A 23,772-nucleotide genomic window follows, 5' to 3' on the forward strand; every position below is an offset into this window, starting at 1 on the left:
AGTTCGAAACGCGCCCTGACAAATCGATACTCCCTCCGCTTTACCGTATCTATGTATATTCATACATCACAGATCGGAATCTCGTGCGGTATTTAATTTAATCCAACGTGTGGCAATAAACAACTGTTGTTCGAAACGCGAGAACCAGGGTGGATAACGTGCGATTTTTTTTTGACGTAAGTCGGGACGATGCGATAATTTTGCGAAATAATCCGTGACGTCGAAACGCGAGTGTTCGACGGATTGTGCGAACGTGTACTGCGCACACGAGCTAGTGTGAATTAAATAGCCCGACTTGAGGTTTTTTTCACGGCAAAGCTGGCCATTAGTACATCGGCGATGTTGCACGTATGCCCGCGTCCCTTCGGTGAATCTCAGCGATTGTTCGGGACAGCGATTCGATTGATTAACGAATTTGTCGCAAATCGACGGGGATCGGTTTTCTTCCGCGCGACGAACTCTGGTTTAATGTGGCGCAATTTGAGTTAAAACGCTTCTGCGAAGGAAGTTTAAAATTCCTTGTCGACTCGCGCACACAGCAACGTGGTCTTGTCTGTATGATTATTAAATTGAGCACTGCCTCAAAATGGTCTTAAGTCGCAACGACAAGAGGAAGAAGAGAGAAGGAGATCTGGTCGACCTTATGGACCCGCTTGCAGAATCTCCGAAAAGGTAAATCCTTGTCCTGCAATCACGGTCCTGACGGATCTCTGTGTTGGAGAGAGCGATAGCTATCTTTTTTTTTTCTTCGTTGGAAATTACACGCGCTTATAAAAAGCGCATAACGACACGTGTTCGTAAAAGCGTTGAAACCTAAGAAAATTTGAAGAATTTGCTTTAGCATTGAGTTTATGATTGTTTACTCCAGGACCAAAGTTCACGCACAAAGAAAGTTTGCACAAGGTGCAACTACAGTGTTCAATACATCACCTACACCGGTCAAGGACAAAGAAAAAGCCAAACCTGCCAAGATTACCGAATTAATAACCCATAAACGTCCAAATACGGAAGATTTTCTAACATTTTTATGCTTTAGAGGTAAATGCTTTTATGTAGATATTTCAAAGGACGATTGAGATATATACATCTCTGATAAAAAGAAAAACAAATAACGAGTGTCAATCAAAGGATACACTAGTTTTTAAAGAAAGCATATTGACAAGATGTATAAAACAATTTTAGTTCTTCTCTACAAGTTTTAATAAACATACAAAATCTGTATGTTGTAAGAATTTAATGACATACAGTACTGGATTTTTTTTTTTTTTTTAATGACTATGAATTTATGTAAATGATTATGTATATAGTGACAACTCTTCTTAGTCATGATGTCCTAGTTTGTAATTTTTACCTTTTTCACTTTAGGAACACCCATTTTACCACCTAGCCTAAATTTCTTTAATCTCAGCGTCAAAAAAGAAAAAGAGAAATCAGAACCTAAACCATTGCCCACTCCTGCGGACAAGGTGTCATCTTCCACTAGTGTTTCGGCAGAGCCACAACAACAACAAAAACAAGACACGAGTCAAAAGAGCGTGACAAAAGTAAAGCCTGTTGTGTCAGACAAGAAGAAGATACCCGATACAATACACAAAACCATTACCAAACTCAAGACAGCAACGTCAACAGTTCAGGCGCTCAAAAAGAAATATCAGGAGCAACGTTTGGCCAAGCAGAGAATAAAAAATAAATTCATAACTACTTGCGTTATGAGAACCAGATCTTCAGAGAGGAGTATGTTGAAGGCCAGTATTCAATTGGCGCCGAGAAAATTCCTGCCTAGAATTAAGACCAAACGGCACGGGCTGAGAAGCGGCGTGCTGCCTGGCAAGACTAACAAATCATTGCCGAAGACAAAAGTTGCGCCGCCACCCAAACCAAAGAAGAAAGTCACGTTAAGGCCGAAAGGTAGCGATACATCGAACACGGATATGTCGTCGGAAGAGGAAGAGAACGGGAAGGAGGACAACGAGGAAGAGGAGTTACCTACGGAGAAGTCGACGTCCCAGATAAAGCGCAACGTACAGAGAACTACTCGAAAGAAAATCTGTACCAGAAGCAAGTCGGAGATGCGTAGAGTCACGAGATCGTGCAGCAGCACTCCGCGCGGCGTCTCCACGCAGAATCTCTCCAGAAGACCCACCAGAAAGACGAAAGAAGCGGCCGCTGTGTACATGGAGCTCCTCGGACGAAAACTGGTTAGTCCGGATTTAGAAAACGACGACAACGATTCGGTCGAGAGTTTTCCCGAATTGCCGAGTGCCCGTAGAATAACGCAAACGGAGAACGAGCTCAAAGCCAAGGTGAAACAAATGCCGACTGTTAGCACACGAGCGACTGTTAGCAAAAGTAAGGATTCCAAGATCAGCTCCTTTGCCGGTAACAAGCGATTGGATAAAAGCAAGAACACATTGATTTTGAGAAGCAAACGTCTGATAAGAATGCGGAGATATCGCGAAGACGAAAGCGACGAGGAATCCGAGACCTCGGTAGAAACGAATCAGACGAGACCCATCACCAGACAGAGTCTCGGCAAACTCGATAAACCGATCAGCAGGAGTCTCAGATCGTCCACTAAGAACACACCGGTACTGATGGAAGTGCAAACTAACAACAAACCGAAGACTCAGGTTCAGACTTGCGTGAAAACCGCTCGGGAAAAATTTATGTTGAAACGCAAATACAATCAAAATGTATCAAAAGCGTCGTCAGATAAGACCGTCGTCGAATCGAAACAGAAAATTGTCAAAGGCAATCGAAACGATCACACGGAATCCGAGGAGGAAACGCTAGGAATGTTGCTAAAGAAAATCAAAAAAAAGAAAGAAGATGACGAAGACGAAGGAGAACATGTTTCTGACAATGTTGACAAGGCGAAAGATAGCGAGACGGCGCACAAAGAAGCGCAAATCACGAAAGAGTCGGACTTGGCGAAGGAATCGGACGACGAGGAAGAATCTTTTCGCGGATTCACAAAGAAGGCGATATCGAAGGGTTTGAACTCGTGTCAGACGCACGCTAACGTCAACCTGTTAACTCCGGAAACCGACGACAAGAGTCTCAAGACGTTGCCGGACGTGCCGGAAACGACGGAAACGACGAATTCGCAAGAGATAAAAGAGGAAGCGTCACCGGTCAAGGAAACCGAGTCCTCTCCGATCGTTAATTTGAACACCGAATACAACATGTCTATACTGGATGAGAAATCGATACCGGACATGTCCATTGACACGAAACACTCATCGCTTCCGCCCACGGAACAAACGAGCAAGAACGTGTGCAAGCACGAGGACGAAATTTCTTCAAATCTTATAAACATGCCGCTGTCGACGCTGCGTACGAGAAAGGAACGAGTAAACATGTCGACCGAACAGATCGAAAAATGGCTGAACGAGAGTTCCCTCGCCAAAGAGGAGAGTAAGTTGGAGATGGAGAACGTTTCCACGTTCAGATACGATCCCACGGAAAGATTGAAGGACGTCTCGCACTTGTCCATCTCGACGAAGATCCAGCATTTGGTGCGTCCCGTAAACGTAACGCTCTTAAAATTACCCTCAGATAAAAGCGTGAGGGACCGTTTGGGAACAATGCACAACAGAAATTTGATAACCGCGCCATCCGACGCGCATAATATCGACGTGAAACTCGAAAACACGATTACTTTGGATAAAACCAAGATCGTTACCGAACCGAAAGAAATAATCAAGAACAAGTACGAGAAGATAAATAAAGATGTTTCTATCACCGAGGACACCAACGACACCATGTCGAAGTCGGATCAGAACTCGATGGACGGATCCGTGGAGAAGAAGTCGCCGGAGAAAAAGATATTTCAACCGCGAAAGCCGTTTCTGTCTAAGGTTAAGGAACGTAAGATTGTGACTCCGAACGTGAATGCGTTTTCTCCGGAGAACGAGAGCAGCGTTTACGCGTTTGAGAGCGATACCGAAGTGCCTATTAGTACACCGTTTAGGAGAAAGAGTAAAGATACTGCCAAGGATATCGCTAGATCGACCAGCACTCCTACCGCAATAACTACTTTTACTGCGACTTCCACAGCATCCGAGGCTAAACTAATTGCTGATACCAACAAGACGGATATTAAGGACAATTCCGAGACAATGGACAGCAAGGACAAACTTTCCGGTGATGTTGTTATGCGCGCACCGACGTGCGAGAAGAGACAACAAGAGACGCAAGCGCTAGTGAATACGGCGGCACCGACTCAGTTGGAGCTCGAAACAAAAGCAACTCCGACTTCGAACAAGTTCGAGTTGCCGAAACATTTCGCGAATTTAACTACCGTACAGGTGTTACCGCTCGATAAGCTCACGACCAGTTGGAGCAACGTAAACTGCAGCGCTTCCATAGCGGTGCAGGTGAATCTCGACGAGACGACGCAGGAACCGGAGATCAACGACGCGGCGAATCCACAGAAGAGCACCGAAATATCGACTCAAACCGAAACGAATAACGAGAACGATGACGACAACGACGGGCAATTGTTTTACATTCCGTTACAGCCTATTCGGAGCGGACCGAATTTGGTTCAGGGGCAACAGCTGATTCAAGGCGTGGCCGTTAAACTTACGGAAGGACCGACCGGACCTAATCAGAGGGTGCTTCTTCACGCTAAATTGGTCACTAAGCCACCCTTGTCCGTGGCGCGTTGTCCTCCGATAGGAACCGTGCAACCGACAACGCGACCTCCGCCCAATCCTATCGCGATCACGATGGAACAACAAGTGCCGTCGACCTCGACGACCACGACCGTATCCACCTCGGTAGCGAATATGCCGAGCGCGGAAACAACGCCACAACCAATATCACCGGTGAAGAATGACGTTGCCCTGAATCGTCCGAACGTTAGTACGAGCACGAGCAATGTTCTGGAAAAACTCACGAAATCTCCAAAGTCAGCCAGAGAAAGAAAAACCTCCATAGATTCGGCAAAAAGTGGAAAGAGGTATATCTTGTACATTTTGAAACACAAAGAACAATAACTTGTAAACCTATGTGTTAACATAATTCTATAAAAAAAAACTTCTTCTAGAACGCAAGTGAAGCAAAGCAAACAGAAAGGGTTACACTCCTCCAGCAACACTACATTCCCAAGTATGAAAACCTTAGACGACGAAGCTCGCGTGGTCGAAGCGCCGACGTTTCATCCGACTGAAAAAGATTTTCAGGATCCTTTGGAATACATAGACAAGATAAAGTCGGTCGCTGAAAAATTCGGCATTTGCAAAGTCGTGCCTCCGTCGAATTTCAAAGTAACTATTCTGTCACGTTAGATTAATTAACGCAATACATAACATAACTAACATAGACGCTAAACTGTGTAAAGTTACATGTGTCTAAGTACACATTGTTATGTCGACCTTTAATCTTTTAGCCAGAATGCAAGGTGTCTGATGATATGAGATTCACTGCTTACAATCAATACGTGCACCGCATGCTTCACAGATGGGGTCCTAACGTGAAGGAAATGATGGCTATCAAAAAATATTTAGCTACTCAAAGTATCACTTTGACTCAACCGCCATGGGTAAAAAAATTCATCTTCTTTTATTTTCTAATTTACGAATTAAAAGATCGCCTCGTGTTAACAAGTTTTTTTTTTTTTACAGATTGGCGGGATGGAAGTTGATTTACCTCACTTGTACCAAACAGTTCAAAGCTTAGGCGGATTGAAAGAAGTTATAGAAAAAAAGAAATGGCAGAAAGTGGCAGATGGTATGAAGATACCAAAATCTGCGCAGGATCGCGTTACTAAACTAGACGATATTTATTGTAAATATTTGCTGCCGTACGATACACTATCTCCAGGTAATTATAGAGTAAATAATCAAATTGGAAAAGTAATTTATATATACGTGATAAAATGTGAAATTTGCTATTTGTACGATAAATCGTTTGTTTAGAGGAACGCGGAAAATTGTTCGACGAAGTCGAAACCGAATGGTTGAAGAAGAAAAATAAAGCTTTGCAGAGGCAACAGACACCAACCAACGACAATGACGAAGACGACGAAGATGACAGTTCCGACGAAATCGAGGAATGTATCGTAAAGGTATGATAAATACCAATTTTTAAAATTCATTCTTGTGTGTGTACATTTTTTTTATGTTATTTTAATAACGGGCAAAAAAGGGAAGGAACATGCCTCTGAACGCTTTTTACCGAATCGCTCGTAACACGCAACGTATGTGGTTCGGCGAAAATCAACGGGGAAACGAGGCCGAAGGTGCTTCCGCGGACGAAGTGGAGAGTGCATTTTGGAAACACGTCGCCGAAAGGAAACGTCACGTTTGCGTTCACGCGGCGAGCATCGATTCGAGCGGCCGTGGATTCGGCTTTTCCGTTGCCAAAAACAGTCCGTTCGCCAGGCATTCGTGGAATCTCAAAGTGCTCACCAACAACGCTGGATCAGTACTGAGAGCCTTGGGTCCTTTAATGGGTACATATACAATAATATATGTTCGTAATAATATATTTTTATTAAAAAAATAAACGTACATAATAAAAAATTCCTCTCACTTTCAGGTGTGACCATACCAACGCTCCACGTGGGCATGTTGTTCAGCGCTTGCTGCTGGTACCGCGATCCTCACGGTCTACCGTGGATAGAGTATCTTCATACGGGCGCGAAAAAGATCTGGTACGGTATACCGGACAAGCATAACAACAGTTTCCGAGAAGCGCTCACAAAAATGGTGCCGCAGTACTGCAAAAATAAGACCATATGGTTATCGTCCGACACTGCCATGGTTCCCCCGGAATTATTAGTGAGCAACGGTGTGCCGTTGTGCCGCACCGTGCAAGAACCGGGACAGTTCATAATCGTGTTTCCGAAAGCGTTCACGTCGAGCATATGCACCGGTTACGTCGTGTCCGAGAGTGTGTACTTCGCGCAACCATCTTGGCTAGAAACTGCCGAGCAAGTATTTAAAGTACGTGCGCGAGTAGAAAATTTAATTTTGTTGAAAGGTTTTAAATTTATTATTTTTCACGCGTTTATTTAATATTGAAACACCGATATGCTTCCAGGACATACAAGACAGTTGCGAACCTTCTATCTTCTCGTTCGAGAGATTACTGTTTAATATTATCAACGATACAAGGTCTCACGTAGACATATTGAAACAGGTAAGATTAACAATTTTTCTATCAAGTTAGATGAATGTGTTCAACAATTTGAAGCAATAACAACATGTGAAGTGTTTTTCCGAGGATACTTAATGTGTTTTAATATTTTAAGATACTACCAAGTGTGATAAAGATTCGTCTGAAGGAGTTGGATTATCGTAAACAACTGACAAACGTAGGTCTTGCCAAGAGAGAAAGATTACCACTGCCAAATAGCGGGAAGGGAAAGAGAGGGAAAAAGGTGAAGGAAGACGACGGTGATTTTGAATGCGAATCGTGTAGAGCTAACTTGTTTGTTTCGTTGGTGAACAATTCGCAAGACGACAGCGTTTATTGTCTACCGCATGGGTTGCAGTTAATCAATCGTAAAAAGCAAGTTTTGAAACATTGCACTCTCATGTACACGTACGACGAGGTAAGTGTAACACATTGTGTATCAAAAACCAGTTAACAAACACACAAGAATAACACAAGTTAATTTATATATATTTCACTTCTGCTTCTGTTCGCAGGACGAATTAGATGAATTGATTCACAAACTGGAAAACAGGATCGAAGCCAAATCTAAGAAAACTAATCAAATAAAACAAGCTAAGTAATAAAAATAAGTCTGTTATTATATTTATAAAGCGTAAAAGTGATATCTTTATTTATCATCATTAAAGAATCATTAGGAAACATGGTTGCATTTTCATCTCACGTATTTCACAATGAGAGTGACGAAGTTTGCCTGCGTGTACGGAAGGTTATCGCAAAAATAAAGTTATACATAAATTATATAAATCTTTTTTATACGTTAAAGAGAAATCTCTCGAACAATTTTACTATTAATAAAATTATTTCGTTTTAAATTAATTTTATTTATTATTTATTTTTATTTATTTTTTTCGTATATAAGTTGCGACTCAACTTTTCTTGAAATAGTAAATGTACTCACGTATAAAACACATTTACACATTATTGCGTTATGCGTGGTGCAGCATATACACGTTTGAAAGCAATTTTCGAAGAACTTTAATTTAAAAAAATTACGCGTGACGCTATACATACATTTATTAAATATTAGAACACAAAACATTTCCAAAGAAGCAAAACGTCATGTTATACATATTATTAATTTAGTTTTTAAAGTTTGTCACGATACATGTGTGAAAGGCGCGACTTCGTTGCGCGTGAACTTGACGCGAGGCACTGCCTCTCTTGTCTTTTATTTTGAAAATAGTGTAGGATAATAATCTTGCTTAAAAAGAGACATATTGTGTGTGTGTGTGTGTGTGTGTGTGTGTGTGTGTGTGTGAAAGAGATTCTTTATATAGTCGTACATATTATTTATGCCAAATATACAAGTATATGTGCACACATATACTTGTATGGATGCATATGTGTACATACATATATGTGTGTGTATATATATTCGAAGACAATTTTGACAATAGAAAAATTGAATATCTTAAAATATATATGATAATAAATTATCTATTAATTATCTATATTCACGTGTCTGATTTGATCATTAATATTATATACAAATATTGTTAACAAGATATACATGACATTATATATATATATATATGTTGTTAACAAGATATAGATGATGCATATTATATATAAACTATATTAATTATATTTGCTGATTGCTTTATATTTAATTTATAGCTTCTAAAAACTAAGTTTTCTCAAAATTTGACGAGTGTTAACGGTTGTGTAAAATTAAAAGAAAAAAAAAGAAAGAAGAAGGGGAGAGGAAAACTTATATTGCAGTTTGTATCTGTAGAGACACACTTCGTACAAGATGATTCGAAAGTTTCATCAGGAAATTTACAACTATGTTATATTTTAGAATTTAAATAAAGTTGAATGATTCATAATGGTGTAAAGACGAACTAGAGTCACATGCCGATATATATGCGTATTTAAATAAGATATTTCTTTCCTTTCCCCAAAAAATTGTTTTATTAGGTCAATGACGAATTTATTTAGTATCCATTTGAAGTCAACAATTCGTAGGTTTTCAAGAGAGTGTGTGCTTTGTTCACAGAGGTGTAGAATTCGCAGTTTCCGATAAGATTTTCGAATCATCTCGTATATTTATATTTATTCCTTGCTATTTATTTGTACAAAGAGAACATAGAATAAAACTCTTTAGATTTTTGCTGAGAAATAATATCTAAATAATATATCTATATATATGTAAAATATTTATTAAGCTTTAATCAAATTACAAAATCCATCCTCAATATGAGGGGATATGGAAATAAAAAAACTGTTAAATTTTTGGTAAGATAAACGCATTATTGTTAACGCATTATTGAATATAGCCCATGTGAGCTCTCTATCTTTCTATATATGCATGTATACTTCACACATGATTATTTACAAATATATATATCTTTATATATCTATATATATATATAATTTTATTTATAAATTATCTTTTAAAACACAAATTATCACATATACAGTTTATATTAACATCTTTCAAGTCGTGCGTTCCATTTAAATTGGATATATATTGTGCGTTCCTTTTTTATGTTATAATTTTATATATATATATATATATATAAAAAATTTATTTTTAGAGAACATTAAATATATATACATATGATTTTAAATCGTCATTACTTACTTTGAAGATAAAATTTTTAAGCGACAAGCTTACACACACACACGTCATAATTTAGATGAAGCAAAACAATTATATTGGTGATACACAATATCTGGAAAAACAGTGTAATACTATAAATTCCCCCCCCCCCCTATCTCTCTTATATCGATATACATACGTACTTGATGAAGTTCATTTTATAGTTTCTATGTTTGTACTCCATAAGTTTTTCTAAGTTATTTATACACACGTTTTATCTTTACACGATAATAATCTATGTAAAAATCATTTTGTTTAACATTTCACAACAAACATATATCGCTTAAATCTTATTGTGAAAAGTTTTATATAGAAATATTACCAGAAGTGCGAGAAAAAGATAATCTTAAAGAGAACATTTAAAAACTTTGAAAAATACCATTTCAGTTTTCAATTGTTTATAATTAGGAAATCTACGTTGCATTGTCTGATCACTGATATATTAAATCTCGTAGCATTTATAAGAGACGAATACGTGATGTCAGAATTTCGTTAATGGTTGTAAAGTGACTTTGCAAAAATATAAAATACCGTAACGTAAAAATATGTGGAATGTTTGTTTCCCTGAATATAAAATATATATTCTTTACAGCTTACAGCAGTTCGTGTGTCAGGTCTAATAGTTCACAATGTGTCACTGCGTGTGTTCTCTGCGTTGCAAAATGTCCGACAATATTTGGGCCGCGTTTTCATCTTCCTTCAAATTACCATCCTCATCCGAGCTAAACTCGGCATTGAGAAGATTCACCAGAGATGTCGATTTTTCCATCAATAACGGCATATTCGAGTCAGTACCCTCTTCCTGTTTCGCACTGTTACTCGTTACTTTCGATTGCAGTTCTAAATTCTCAATTGTCTTTTTTCTGTTGACTAATACTTTCTGAACAACGTGAATTATTATACCACCAAGGCACATTAACAACCCTACAAAGTTGAGGCCAGTCATTTGATCACCTTTCAACGCAAAGGCCAGTGTTAATGTACATATTTCCTATAAAAAAACAAAAAAATCAAAAGCATTGAGAAGTGTACAAAGCAAAAATAGTAAAAATAATGCAAAATATAAAATTGAATCACATTTACCTTAAATACTCCCGAGATTGACAATGTCAGACTAGAGGTGTGAGTAACAACTAAAAATTCCATAATTTCCATACTAAATGCTAAAATGGCACCTGCTATTACAGTACTTGTAGTTGATAAAATACTGCCAATGTCGCTCCAATCGGTAGCGTTAATACCGTTGTACATTTTACCGCCTGTAAAATTTAATTGAATCATAATAAAACACGCAGATGTTATTGTTTAACTGTAAACTACGTAAAAGAAGAAATAACAAAACAAAAAGACAAAAGATAAAATTTTTCTCATGATATCTAATCGTGTAATATTATTGAAGCTTGTTGTCTGAAATAGAAAATTACCTTCAAACCACAAAGCTACAGATACTGCTGGCAGTAACATCCAAGGTTGCATGTAATACATCATATCAATTGGATCATGAAGACCGAGTTTGGATCTTTGCATAATGAGTTGTGTCATAGTCCATCGTATGCCACTCGCAAACGACGCTAACAGACACAATATAAACCCAAGAACACCAAACTGCGTGGACTTATATGTGAACATCACCAATCCACCTGCTATCATTACCACTATCCCAACCAGAGACCACGACTACGACAAACCGGAAATCTTAGTCTGTTAAATACAAATAATTTTTGAAAATTGTCATTACCTTTTTTTCTAGTTTAAAAAGAAGAGAAAATCCAAGAATAAATATTATAACAGTAGATTTAGTCATAGTCACTCTAAAAACGAAATGTTTTATTAACATTAATTATAATAATGTAATACATGTTGCTTTATTATTGTTGTTTTTAAGACTTATATTTATACCTACAGAGATATTGAAATCAATGAAAGCGCCCAGTTTGATAGACCAATATCGACGCCACTGGCTATACCGGGCACCATTAAGGAATAAATTATACTTTGCCACGGAAGATTTATCCGTTTGACATTGCAACATCTTCTGATGCATCTTATTAACGCCGATAATATAAACTTTATCACCAAGTGGCAAACCACCACTCCAAGAGGAAAATCAAATCCCTGAAAAATTAAATAACGATCCTCTTTTAATAATTTTATTTTTTAAATATATATTTGAACATCACAAAAATTTATATAAAATATAATAACCACGATGTAAGAGCTGCAGATGAACAATGGAGTGTTGATAAATTACTTACGTATGTATTGTAAAGCCATGGATTATAAAATGTGAGGCCTATTGATAAAATAAAGTAAATCGAGATCAGTACAAATGCTTGAAATGCCTTTCTCCAAAATGTTGGCTCTGGTTTCGTTGCATTTTGAAAATCTGTAACGCTTTGTGGCAAATACTCCGTTGTGTCTACATCGTCTCTGGCAATTTGATATTTTATATGAGAACGTGTCATATTTTTGCTAAAACCGGTCTGAAAAATATATAATTTATTCATATGATTCCATATGATATATGTACGTGTATATATACGTGACAAACCATGATTGCTAGCATAAACCTTGCAAAATCAACATAACAAAAAGCAAAAAAATAAAAGGAATAATAAGAAAATTAATTAAAATTTGTTTATTTTTTATTTTATATTGTTAAAAATTAAGAAAACAACCTTGTGTTTCTACTAATTTTATTATTTTTACTTGAACATATGTCACAATTCATAGACAATTATACAAATACGACAAAATTACAACAGCTTGAAAGTAAATCACATAGATTTTATTTCAAAAAGTGATTTATTTTTTCTGCGTTTTAATATAATTTTTTAATTGATTTTTTTTTAGTACAAAATGGAGGATTCGAAGCAGTGATTTTTTTCTGCATAGTGCGACGTGAGAGATCGTAAATAAAAATTTTTTTTCCGAAAAACATACGTACCTCGTCTTATGGATCCCTGGAGCCTCGAGAAAGTCGTTAGTAAATCATTACGTTCCAAAAATCGTTACGTATGTCAGTTGTTGGATCGCCACAGATCGTATAGGATCCATACGCCGTTCGCGGCACCACTTTTTTTCCTGGAAGAACAAAGCGGAGAGCGAAATTATTGACGTTGATCGAAAAGTCAATCGGGATCGACGATTAAACAAGGATAACGATCGGCGAATACACGCGATCATCAGCTTACTGTCCGAAGTCAGCGTGAAGTGTCGTTGCGAGAGAAACGTGCCGCCGCGTCCGCGCACGAACATAACCTAATAGAAGGTACACGCGACAAGCGACGTGTAAACTGTCATTGTTGCGAGTCCCCGTTCATGCGGAATTAATCTCTCTTTTTATCAGCACAAGCGTTTTACCCGAAAAAGCTCCTCGTACCGGCGAAGATGGAGAATTCGTTTATCAGGTTGGCAATGATAACGCAAGCATGCTTGTTTTTTTATTTTTTCTTCGATCACCTGTGTGTCGACCTGTGTGCGATCGCGCTATCCGATCACAGACACCTTTTGCGCATATAACCAACTGTGTGTCGGTAACACACCGTGTCGGCAAAGAAAAAAAGAAAGAAAAAAGGAACTCACCGCGCGAACGGCGTAAAATCGATAAGATTGTAGACGGTGTCCCCTTTGTGTGTGCGGGACTGTGTGCACTGTTATTATTATTAACTATTAATAAAACAAAATCAGATCTATATCTCTCAGGTTAGGTTTCGAATTTTTGCTCTTTTACGAATGTTTTACATTTTTATCGGCAAACGTGGAAGTTATTTCAATCGCAGAGATTTACACGTTTCGAAGAAACTACGACATGGCATTTGCGAAAATAATGTCTATTTGAAGAAGAAACAGAGAGACAGAGAGAGAGAGAGCAATCGTGACCAAAATTGACATACACCTTGACGAGCACACAATATTTTGCGGTGTTACTTATAATACACACACGCCGCGAATAGTCACTGCGATTTAACAAAAACGCAACTGAACGACAGTTCGCGAAAAGTTCGTGGGCTTCTCACGGACGAAAGTAATCAGCATTATCACATATGGCAACGATAAGCCGTGCGCGACTTATCGTTCTTCTTACAACCGCATAACTTGAATCACAAAATCGACAAGCTCGAAAGGCACGAGTTTTCGTCTCTTTGTTTCGATCGAGAACGACGGTTTTTTTTTTTTTTTTTTTTTTAATTTTTTAAATTTTATTTTATTTACCGTCGTCGTCGCGCGTTAAACGCGAGCACTACGTTTAGAGATAAAGTAAAAAAAAAAACACAGAGAAACACGAGTCAACAAGTAAATTTGTTTTTATTTTTATTTCAATCTGTTTTCACTCGCGCGAAATAAATCGCTAAACAGAAATAAGAAATTGTGTCAAATCCAGCCCTTGTGTGATTTTTTTTATTCGCATCATAAATAATTCCTTTTGTCAATTAATACAATACATAAATGTAATTCCTATCGGTCCGAGTTGGATTATATTTCCAGCGTAAATACTACAGTCTGTCTAATATAGTAGTATTTACGTAAACATTTATTTAGACGTTGTGACTGGAAACATTATTATTATTATTAACCACTGAGGAGGGTGAATCTCCAACGTTCGGGGTATACAAATATTTGCGCGACAGACCGTAATAAAGTCTACCTATGTGCACACGCTCACACACACACACACACACAAACATACACAGAGCGAGAATGATAAATCTTTAACCACGTACAACATACAAGCTGATACACCCCTCCTTTAGGTTAATTTTTCTCTAAAAGTGATTGCAACGTATGACAGCGAGCTTTTGTTTAGATTTTTATTTTTGTTTTTTTTCGGAGCATTTACGAGAAGACCTAACGTTATATCTGATTGATTAAAAGTGACAACAAAAAATCTATATATACATTTGAATTCTTCTGCGAATTCCCAAGTTAATTGAACAAAATACTTTTTACAATCACACACATTTTTCTAATTATTGCGAATTTTATAAAAATTTTTTGTTTTTTTCTTTTTTTTTGTTTTTTTTGTTTTTTTTGACGCGATGTCTCGTAAGTTTAATTACAATTGCCACTGCGCGATGAACAATAGCGTGAGCACGTGTAAATCTCATTTTTTTTTATCTTTATTATATATACAATTATTAAGCATTTACAACTTTCTTTTTGTGCATTTGATGCGATTACCGAGGAAGAATTCGCTCGTCGTGTATATATTCAGAGATAGGAGACAGAAAGAAAGAAGTTTCTCAGAAACAAAAAGAGATTTTACCCGAACATTTTCAGGCGATATTAACCCTTCGGCAACGTTTAATTTAGCGGCACCTTCCGCTGATCTCTGAGTCTTCAAGAGAACCAGATTGCAGATTTTTACCGTTCTGGACTAAAATTCGGATAAAAAAAAAAAAAAAAAAAAATTGCCAGTGTACTTGTGAAAGCTTCGATAACGAGTTTTTTTCTCAAAAAAAAGTCCGGATTGTATTTTTATACTTGCGGATTAAAATCAGACCTCTCGTTCTGAATGTAATTGTTAACGAATATTTCGTTATTGTTGCGCACAGCTAATTTGTCTTGCGTTTTGTCAACGCACGCGTTACGAAGCTACGGAATATAGATATCAGCGGATATCCTACAAAATTTACCAAAAATCTCGACTTATAGGTCTTCAAATTCTCACATTATGACGCGACGAAGGGTTAAAATATAACGAAATTTCGAAAGAAAAACAAACATCTTTAAAAACCAATTATAATTTTGAAATTTTCGTAAAACATTTGTCAAATTTAACAGTTTTAACATTCGTAAAAGTTTTGGAGAATTTAAAACTTTCGAAACAAAACTCTCGAAACGAGGAAGGAAACCTATCACTTTTGAATACGCTTGCGATTACGATTGTTTTGAGACATCTCACAAGGAACGAAAGCAATCGAAAATCTTTGTTGTTTTGAGACAGGAGCCGGAAGCGGTGTAAAATAATTTTTGGAAGTGATGAAAACCATGTAACATATAAAAAAAAACATACGTAAATTTTAAATATATAAATTTAATTTTCTTTTTAAATTAATAACTTATATAAATCTCTTAAATAAATTTAAGTATTCATAAATACATTTCATATCTTAGTATATTCTAATATAAATATAAGTATATATATATATATATATATACGCGCGTGTATATATGTTTTCAACTTCTGTTTTATAAATACAAAACACTCGAGGTTTCCACAACTTCCAAAAATGTTACGAGTTTTACATTTCTCTGTAAAGAACGAACGATGCGTAATAGAACTCTTCAAACATTTTACAATTTTGTAAAAGAGAGTCGGGAAAAAGAAAGAAAGAGCCGAAAAAACATCACTATCATCGACGAGCGATATGTACCTGCGTATTTTCGTATTCGTTCTCGAGAATTGATTTTTTTTGTTTTTGTTTTTTTTTTTTTTTTTACACAGTAATAATCCATCCGTAATCGAGCTCCGCGATTTGTAGATCCCGATGCTGTTTCGTTCGAAACGCGTTGCAAACACGTCGCAAGAAAGAAAACATCCGAAAACTTGTGAAAAAAGAGAAAAGAAAACCAATTATACGTTACACGTTAGCCGCGATCTGTCGCGCGTACACGTTCGTTCATTCCGTTCATCCGTTTACACGTATATGATCAGGCGTTTCCTTCTCGTGTGTTATCTCCGGTCGTTGCGACCGCCGTTCCTGTAACCGCCGCGGCCGCGCGAATTGCTCTTGCCTGTCGGCGCAGACTTCGTCGTCGAGTCCGACGACGAATACCGCACCGAGCCGCCGCCGCCGCCGCCACCGGGCAGACCGGAGCCGCTGCCGCCACTTCCGCCGCCGCTGTTGCCGTTGCTGCCGTTGCCGCCGCCGCCGCCGTTTCCGCTCTTCGCGGTCGTCGAACCTGTCGAACCAGCACCGCCACTAGGAGTCGTTGCGTTACTTTGAGCCGCCTATAACAAGCAACAGCGTGTTACTTGTTGGTATTTTTTTTTTATTTATTTTTTGTTTTTTATTTAAAGGGATTGAAGGTGGTTTGGCGCGATTTCGGCACGGCCTCAGCTGCAATTGAAAAAAACTGAGTAAATAATAGTGAAGTTACGTTTGAAAAAAAAAAATAAAATAAAGAAACGGATGCGGGGCCTACGGTTATTTCACGTAATTGATAAACGCTAAAATGTGTTAGCGTGTCTGTCACACTTGAATAGTTTGCAACGCACGTGATACACATAAGAATTGCTCTAATTAAACGCTAAGTTAGTTCTACACGTAAATTGAATGCGAATAAACATGAGCAACGCGCGCGCGCGCCCTTTACACCGTTCGAACTACTGGAAATTCTAAATGAGAATGATTTCGCGATAATTACGCCACATTGAACGCGGCTGATTCGTACACGCGAGCTGTAATTAAATCTCTAACAACGTGTATGTACAAGCTATACGTTCACGTCGGCTAATAAACATAGAATTGCGCCACGCGACGGAGAAAATGTAATTTGTTGGAATTTATTTGTATATATATGGAAAATATTTAAAAGATATTTTCTCTTTGACCGGGATCTGCTGGCAATGCGTGTATATACGATAGATCGATTTATTAAGATTTTTGTATTTATACATACTTTAGTTAGTTTCTTTTTTGTTTTGTGTATTACTGATCTGATTCCGTTCTCGCTGCTGTTACTTCTTCTTTGTTTTTTTACGGGATTCTTTCTCTCCTGTTAATAGATATAAAATATAAATAAATAAATAAATCTACATCAACAAACAAACACGCGAAACAGAACTTGGCGACTGTCCAATCTTTCGTTGTCATCTCTCGCTGCAAATGACTTTTTTGTTTTTTTTTTTTTTCTAAGTTCGGTAGGTAGGTTTTTTTTTTTACGTAAAGTCGCAAGAAAACGCGAGTCACAGGTTCCACGCGAAATTGATTGATTGGTCGAATTGAACTTGCGAATTACGTAGACCGGACTTCACAAAGTGAGCGGTATAAAAGCTTGTTTTTCTTTTTTCTTTTTTTTTTTTTTTTTTTTAAGGCTCCTGTGTGACTTTGAAAAATTTCACACTCGCTCAAACTCGCTTAAAGAAATTATTTGTCAATAATTTTCCCTATATTTCGTGGTTTCCCTATTATGACATCAAACTAGAGAGAGTTTCCGAGCACTTTTATTTGTAAATAAAAACTCAGAAATGTCAATCACAAAAAGCTGTTCTTAATTTAAAAAAAAAAAAAAAAAAAAAAATTCACTGCTTTTATATCCCTCACTGTATATCTTATACATAATTGTTATTACTACAAAATATTGTCGATAGAGAATAACAGCAGTGTGTTGTTGCAATTTTGATCATATCACTCTGAAAAATGCATAAATATGTCAAAAACAAATTTGCCTAATGGTAAAATGCGAAATTGTTGCGCAATTTGACAAATACTAAATGTATAAAATGTTTAAAATCGTAATATTTTATTGATTAAAAATATAAAAACCAATATTACAAAAAACGATAATAAAACAAAGTCAGAAAAAATGTTAGATTTCAAAATTTGTTACGATTTCTTTTTGCGTTGCAGCTTTCTGCATCATCTGATGGTATTCTCTTGGTATAAATGCCTCGCGCCGTTCGAGCGCGACTTCGTGAACTTGAAGCGAGGCGCTTGTCTTTTGATAACAAATTTTTATTTATTACGTTATGTACCAAACTAGACTGCCGTCCCGCTTGGCCGGAGATACTGTTGGCATTGCCGTTGTTGGTGATGGTGTTGTTAACGTTACTGCCAGGTGGACCCGAACCGCTCTGATTGACCATCTGCTGCGCGAGCATTGGATTCGGATCGCTCATGTTCACCTGCTCGTTTATCGCCATGCAGAACTCGCCTACTTTCTGTATCTCGCCGTTCTTGCCCGAATACAAGGTCAGACACTGCCGCCAGACGGACGCGTAACCCTTGGTCAGTCTCACGATGTCGCCCGGCATCAGAAGCTGTCCAGGTTCGTCCCAGATCGAGACGTTCATGCAGGCGGTAGGGTCGGCCACTTTGAACGTTCGAACTTCGCGGTTCTCTTTGGTAATGGTAGGGTGGCTAACCTCCAAAACGATAAACATAACGTTGATGTTCTTCTGGCCCGCCCTGATGTCCTTTATCTGCACGAATTCCATCGTATATCGTCACCTGCGAACCGTGCACACATACGCACATACGGGACACACACCTACACAAAAAAAAAAAGGACCGAACGTTCCGCGTCCTCGCCAGGAGCGTCCGCGCGCGAGTACCGCACCGAACGTAGTGCACCCTTCAAGTGACACAACGTTCTATGTCAGGCTTGCTCAAAGCCCTCCTCTCCCTCTCCTATCTCTCTCTCTCTCTCTCTCTCTATCTCTCTCTCTCTCTATCTCTCTCTCTCTCTCTCTCTTCTTCTGAACTTCTGTGCTTCAGTCCTCGCGACCTTCGCTCAGGCTTTTCAATCTTTTGCCGTTTTCAGCCCTTTGTGCCTCTTGGTCGCGTCGATTATTCTTTCGCCTACACGTGACCGGGTGTCACCGAATCAGAACTGTCTGTGGTTCGTCAAAATATAATTAAATATATCTATATCAATCAAAAAAATGAGCTCCTAAGTAAACATGTGCTCTATGTGTCAGGGCTGACCTAAGTCCGTGCTAATTGCGACGACCATGTTAGGTAGGTGGTGGCAACCGTAATGAAGGATTCATACGGCTCTCGCGACGAAGAACGTATTCTCTAAAGAGTCCAATCGGACGACGAGGTTGTATCCAGAAACATTCTAGGGAAAGGCCTTCTTCCATTGGACATCGCGTAAGCTTTGAATAACAGCTAGATCCAACTTACCGTAGTGCCATCTTACAGCAACGATACGAAAAACTATGGTTGATCGAAGCCGAGCCGCTTCGCAGTTACGGTCGTCGTCACACAGTAGTTTGTGATTGTTGTTTGACAGAAGTGGTGGTCTGATAACTCTACGAGGAGGTGATGCCGTAAAAGGTTTTACCGTTCGATATTATTATACAACGTACATTTACATTAGCGACACATGAACACTTGAACACACACAGCGTACGAGGTAATTGCGATGTAAAAATATGAATCGCGGTATTGAAAAGACGTGGCGCACAAAGTTCGACGAGAGATCACTTTGCCCCGTGTTTACCAGTGACACTAATTTCAAAGTAAAATAGTTTATTTTAATTTCCAACTATCGCGATGCATTTATTCATGAGGGGAATTGAATTTGTGTTGAATCACAGAATTGAAGTATTTCGAGCGTACTGTTTGCGAAAAATTATGATATGTAACGATTGTTGCGACAAAATCCGAATATTGCGTTTTGTGCACGAAATAGGTTAACTGTTTATAGTTAATTGTGTAAATGTTGTCGAACGAGGAAAAAACAAGTAATTTTAATTGATTGTTGTATGTATTGGAGATAGATAAGTCTCGCAGTGTTTAGGTCTAATTGATATCTTATCTCTCTCTAATTATGATATTTTAATTTGCTATTTTATTTATGTTAAGATTGACACAATGAGCTATCACAGAGGAGGTGGTAGCAAGCCAAAGGGCTTTGGCTTCCCTGGTTTTCAAATGCCTGGAGCAAAGAGAAGTGGCACCAACATACCTCCACCTCCACCAAACTCAGCCTTGAGCAAACAGGGCTATCATACAATGAACGCTATTACAGAGAACGCTCTGTCCGCATGCTGGGGAATGCCTAAAAAGCGCAGTAAAACTGAGGAAGAGTGAGGATTAATTCTAGATACAAACAACATCGCATGTAAAGATAAATATGTCCATCGCGATATTGTTATTTAAGATATTTCGAGGACGACGACGAGCCTCCAACTTCGTCACTGGAATACATACCTGCTCCTGGCTCTCCCACAAATGACCTAATGAAAAAGTCGACAACGAAAGATGAAAGCGACAGCGAAGAGGATCCCTTGGACGTTTTTATGGCGGGTATTGATGCGGAGGTAAAACGAAATAATTGTGCTGCTCAACAAGAAGATAATCGAAAAGAGGATAAATCTAAGGGATTTCGGGCAGATATTGATGGAGAGGATGATGAAGAGAGCTACTACAGGTACATAAAATTTATTGAATGATTGTAAAAAAAATCACAACAAGAGAAAAGCGATGTAATTTGTATATTTTATTTCCAAGGTACATGGAAGAAAATCCAACTGCTGGCTTGCAACAAGAAGAATCCGATCAGGAGATCGAGTATGATGAGGACGGTAATCCCATCGCGCCACCAAAAAAGAAAGATATTGATCCGTTGCCTCCGATTGATCACAGCGAAATAGAATACGAACCGTTCGAGAAGAATTTTTACAACGTGCATGAGGAAATCGCAAGTTTAAGCAAGCAACAGATCGACGATCTGAAGAAGACTTTGGGTATAAAGGTGTCGGGACCGTCTCCGCCGAATCCGGTCACGAGTTTCGGCCACTTTGGATTCGACGACGCACTGATCAAGGCCATACGTAAGAACGAGTACACACAACCGACGCCTATTCAAGCGCAGGCTGTTCCTGCCGCTTTAAGCGGCCGAGATATAATAGGCATCGCGAAGACTGGAAGCGGCAAAACGGCGGCTTTTATCTGGCCGATGTTGGTGCATATCATGGACCAGCGTCAGTTGAGCGCCGGAGATGGTCCCATCGGTCTTATTCTGGCGCCAACCCGAGAATTGTCTCAACAGGTAGAATTGTCCCGACCGCAATTTTTTTTCAATAGCGAAGAAATGTGCAAAAAATTAGATAAAATCCTTTGTAATCTTTCTAGATCTATCAAGAGGCGAGAAAATTTGGAAAGGTGTACAATATTCAAGTGTGCTGCTGCTACGGAGGTGGCAGCAAGTGGGAACAGAGCAAAGCGTTAGAAAACGGCGCGGAGATCGTAGTCGCGACTCCCGGCAGAATGATCGATCTAGTTAAGATGAAGGCAACAAATTTAACGAGGGTTACGTTTTTGGTTCTGGACGAAGCCGACAGAATGTTCGATATGGGTTTTGGTAAGTTGACGCACATATAGATCGAGTGTGAAAACTCTCAGTAATTAATCTTTGAAATTTTAATACTCTGCCTCTCTTCTTTTAGAACCGCAAGTACGATCGATATGCAATCACGTGAGACCCGACAGACAAACGCTGTTGTTCAGCGCAACGTTTAAAAAGCGAATAGAGAAGCTCGCAAGAGACGTTTTAACGGATCCTATCAGGATAGTGCAAGGTGATGTCGGTGAGGCTAACACCGACGTGACGCAACACGTTATCATGTTCCATAACAATCCTAGCGGTAAATGGAACTGGCTGTTGCAGAACTTGGTTGAGTTTTTAAGTGCCGGTAGCCTTTTGATCTTTGTCACTAAGAAGGTGCGAAACATTAAACAACTGTTAATGCTAAAGGTGATGCGTGCAATCTAATATTTTTCCCTCCCTCCCCCACATCAGCTGAACGCAGAAGAGCTTGCCAACAATCTCAAATTGAAAGAGTTCGACGTGTTGCTTCTTCACGGTGATATGGATCAAATCGAGAGAAACAAAGTGATTACGGCATTTAAGAAAAAGGATGTCAGTACCTTGGTCGCGACGGATGTAGCCGGTAATTAGATCGTTTTTTTTTTTTTTTTTAAGTTGTTAGTGAAAATATATCCGCGCGCAACTCTAACCAAGAAATGTGTATGTAATGTGTTTCAGCACGAGGTTTGGACATTCCACATATCAAGACTGTCGTGAACTACGATGTTGCGCGTGATATCGATACGCATACACACAGAATAGGAAGAACGGGACGAGCCGGTGAGAAGGGCACGGCGTATACTCTTGTTACGGAAAAGGACAAGGAGTTCGCCGGATATTTAGTGAGAAACTTGGAAGGAGCGAATCAGGAAGTGCCAAAGAGCTTGATAGATCTGGCTATGCAAAGCGCGTGGTTCAGGAAGTCGAGGTTCAAAGGCGGGAAAGGGAAGAGCATCAACGTTGGCGGGGCCGGACTTGGTTTCAGAGGACGACCAGATTCGTCAAATGCGGTATGTGAATTGTAGATATTTAATAGATGATTTATATAATTAATATTATTAGAGTAATTGCAACAACAATTGCATCCTTTAGTCCGGTTCGACGTCGCAAGCGTCCAAAGACATCAGCGAGGTGGTCAAGAAGCTGGAAAGACACGGGCCCGGCAGTGATAGACTCTCTGCTATGAAAGCCGCTTTTCGAAGTCAATATAATTCACAGGTGAGATTGATTATTTCGCGATGCGCGGAAATACAATTTAAAAATACATTGTTTCGCGCTAATTCTGTATATATATATATATATATCGCAGTTCCGAGCGTCGTCGGATCACACTTGGGAACAAACGATCACCCCACCTTCGGTAATCATGCCGCCACCGTCGACCGTTCCGTCACCGAAATCCACGGCGCAGGACAACCAGGCTCCCAATTCGTCGGAACCAGAACGGAAAAGAGTGCGAAAGAGTCGATGGGAGTGATCAGGTTAATGTTTCCTTTATGTATATTTTTTTTACACATAGCGGCTATTATTCGATCGAAAATAATAATAATACTTGAAGAATTGTTTTATATTATAATAAAATTTAATTTTGCCAATTCATGGATTTTTATCGATTTGTTCGATAAAACTTGAATAGGTAAGTCCTCTCTCGGCAATGTGGTTTTTAATTCGCCACGTTTCCGTGGAGATCACCTTGCGCACAGTTTCCTGTAAGGTCTAATCACTTTTAAAAGCATACGCGTACGCGCGTCAATACGCAATTTGCTTAGAATGAATCACACCACCAATTATCCCATAAGAAGCTGTGCGACCGTGATCGTGTACCTGTAGCAATCCTTCTTTTAATTTCACGATCGTACCCCCTAATTACATATTTCCTAAGCGATCGTGATCTATCTTTCCAACTGCGTCGCTAAAAGAAAAAAAAAACAGAA

General features: G+C 38.8%; 3 protein-coding genes across 10 annotated transcripts; 2 read left to right on the top strand and 1 right to left on the bottom strand.

The window, feature by feature from the left end:
• The first annotated feature begins 72 nt into the window (after positions 1-72).
• LOC109859802 (protein Jumonji) lies at positions 73-8,550 on the top strand. 2 transcript variants are annotated; one of them, XM_020438370.1, is made up of 12 exons: positions 73-672; positions 869-1,038; positions 1,366-4,966; positions 5,054-5,273; positions 5,396-5,548; positions 5,631-5,829; positions 5,925-6,073; positions 6,154-6,460; positions 6,547-6,953; positions 7,051-7,149; positions 7,262-7,564; positions 7,662-8,550. In XM_020438370.1, exons 1-12 carry the CDS (start codon positions 587-589, stop codon positions 7,746-7,748), a joined length of 5,781 nt encoding a protein of 1,926 aa, XP_020293959.1. In that variant the 5' UTR covers positions 73-586; the 3' UTR covers positions 7,749-8,550. The 2 variants fall into 2 exon arrangements, with proteins under 2 accessions (XP_020293959.1, XP_020293960.1); XM_020438371.1 differs by lacking the exon at positions 869-1,038 and having other exon boundaries at positions 597-672.
• Positions 6,643-19,623, bottom strand: LOC109859804 (solute carrier family 35 member C2-like). Of its 5 annotated transcripts, XM_020438376.1 has the most exons (9): positions 12,988-13,937; positions 12,741-12,877; positions 12,049-12,276; positions 11,697-11,908; positions 11,532-11,604; positions 11,218-11,470; positions 10,877-11,052; positions 10,391-10,784; positions 6,643-6,727 (listed from the first exon to the last, which is right to left on the bottom strand). In XM_020438376.1, exons 3-8 carry the CDS (start codon positions 12,256-12,258, stop codon positions 10,428-10,430), a joined length of 1,281 nt encoding a protein of 426 aa, XP_020293965.1. In that variant the 5' UTR covers positions 12,259-12,276; positions 12,741-12,877; positions 12,988-13,937; the 3' UTR covers positions 6,643-6,727; positions 10,391-10,427. The 5 variants fall into 5 exon arrangements, with proteins under 5 accessions (XP_020293965.1, XP_020293967.1, XP_020293966.1 ...); XM_020438378.1 differs by lacking the exons at positions 6,643-6,727; positions 12,988-13,937 and adding an exon at positions 16,382-16,457 and having other exon boundaries at positions 8,815-10,784; XM_020438377.1 differs by lacking the exon at positions 6,643-6,727 and having other exon boundaries at positions 8,815-10,784; positions 13,379-13,937.
• Positions 19,624-19,720: 97 nt separating this feature from the next.
• Positions 19,721-23,413, top strand: LOC109859803 (ATP-dependent RNA helicase DDX42). 3 transcript variants are annotated; one of them, XM_020438374.1, is made up of 10 exons: positions 19,721-19,800; positions 20,332-20,555; positions 20,630-20,899; positions 20,980-21,520; positions 21,604-21,832; positions 21,918-22,192; positions 22,271-22,421; positions 22,517-22,848; positions 22,931-23,056; positions 23,148-23,412. In XM_020438374.1, the coding sequence occupies exons 2-10, from the start codon at positions 20,341-20,343 to the stop codon at positions 23,313-23,315; spliced, it is 2,307 nt and encodes a 768-aa protein (XP_020293963.1). In that variant the 5' UTR covers positions 19,721-19,800; positions 20,332-20,340; the 3' UTR covers positions 23,316-23,412. The 3 variants fall into 3 exon arrangements, with proteins under 3 accessions (XP_020293963.1, XP_020293962.1, XP_020293961.1); XM_020438373.1 differs by having other exon boundaries at positions 19,755-19,879; XM_020438372.1 differs by lacking the exon at positions 19,721-19,800 and adding an exon at positions 19,888-19,985 and having other exon boundaries at positions 23,148-23,413.
• Positions 23,414-23,772: the final 359 nt, after the last annotated feature.

The sequence above is a fragment of the Pseudomyrmex gracilis genome, unplaced genomic scaffold, assembly GCF_002006095.1.
Source record: "Pseudomyrmex gracilis isolate BER0280 unplaced genomic scaffold, ASM200609v1 scaffold_291, whole genome shotgun sequence".
In the NCBI taxonomy this organism is placed as follows: domain Eukaryota; kingdom Metazoa; phylum Arthropoda; class Insecta; order Hymenoptera; family Formicidae; genus Pseudomyrmex; species Pseudomyrmex gracilis.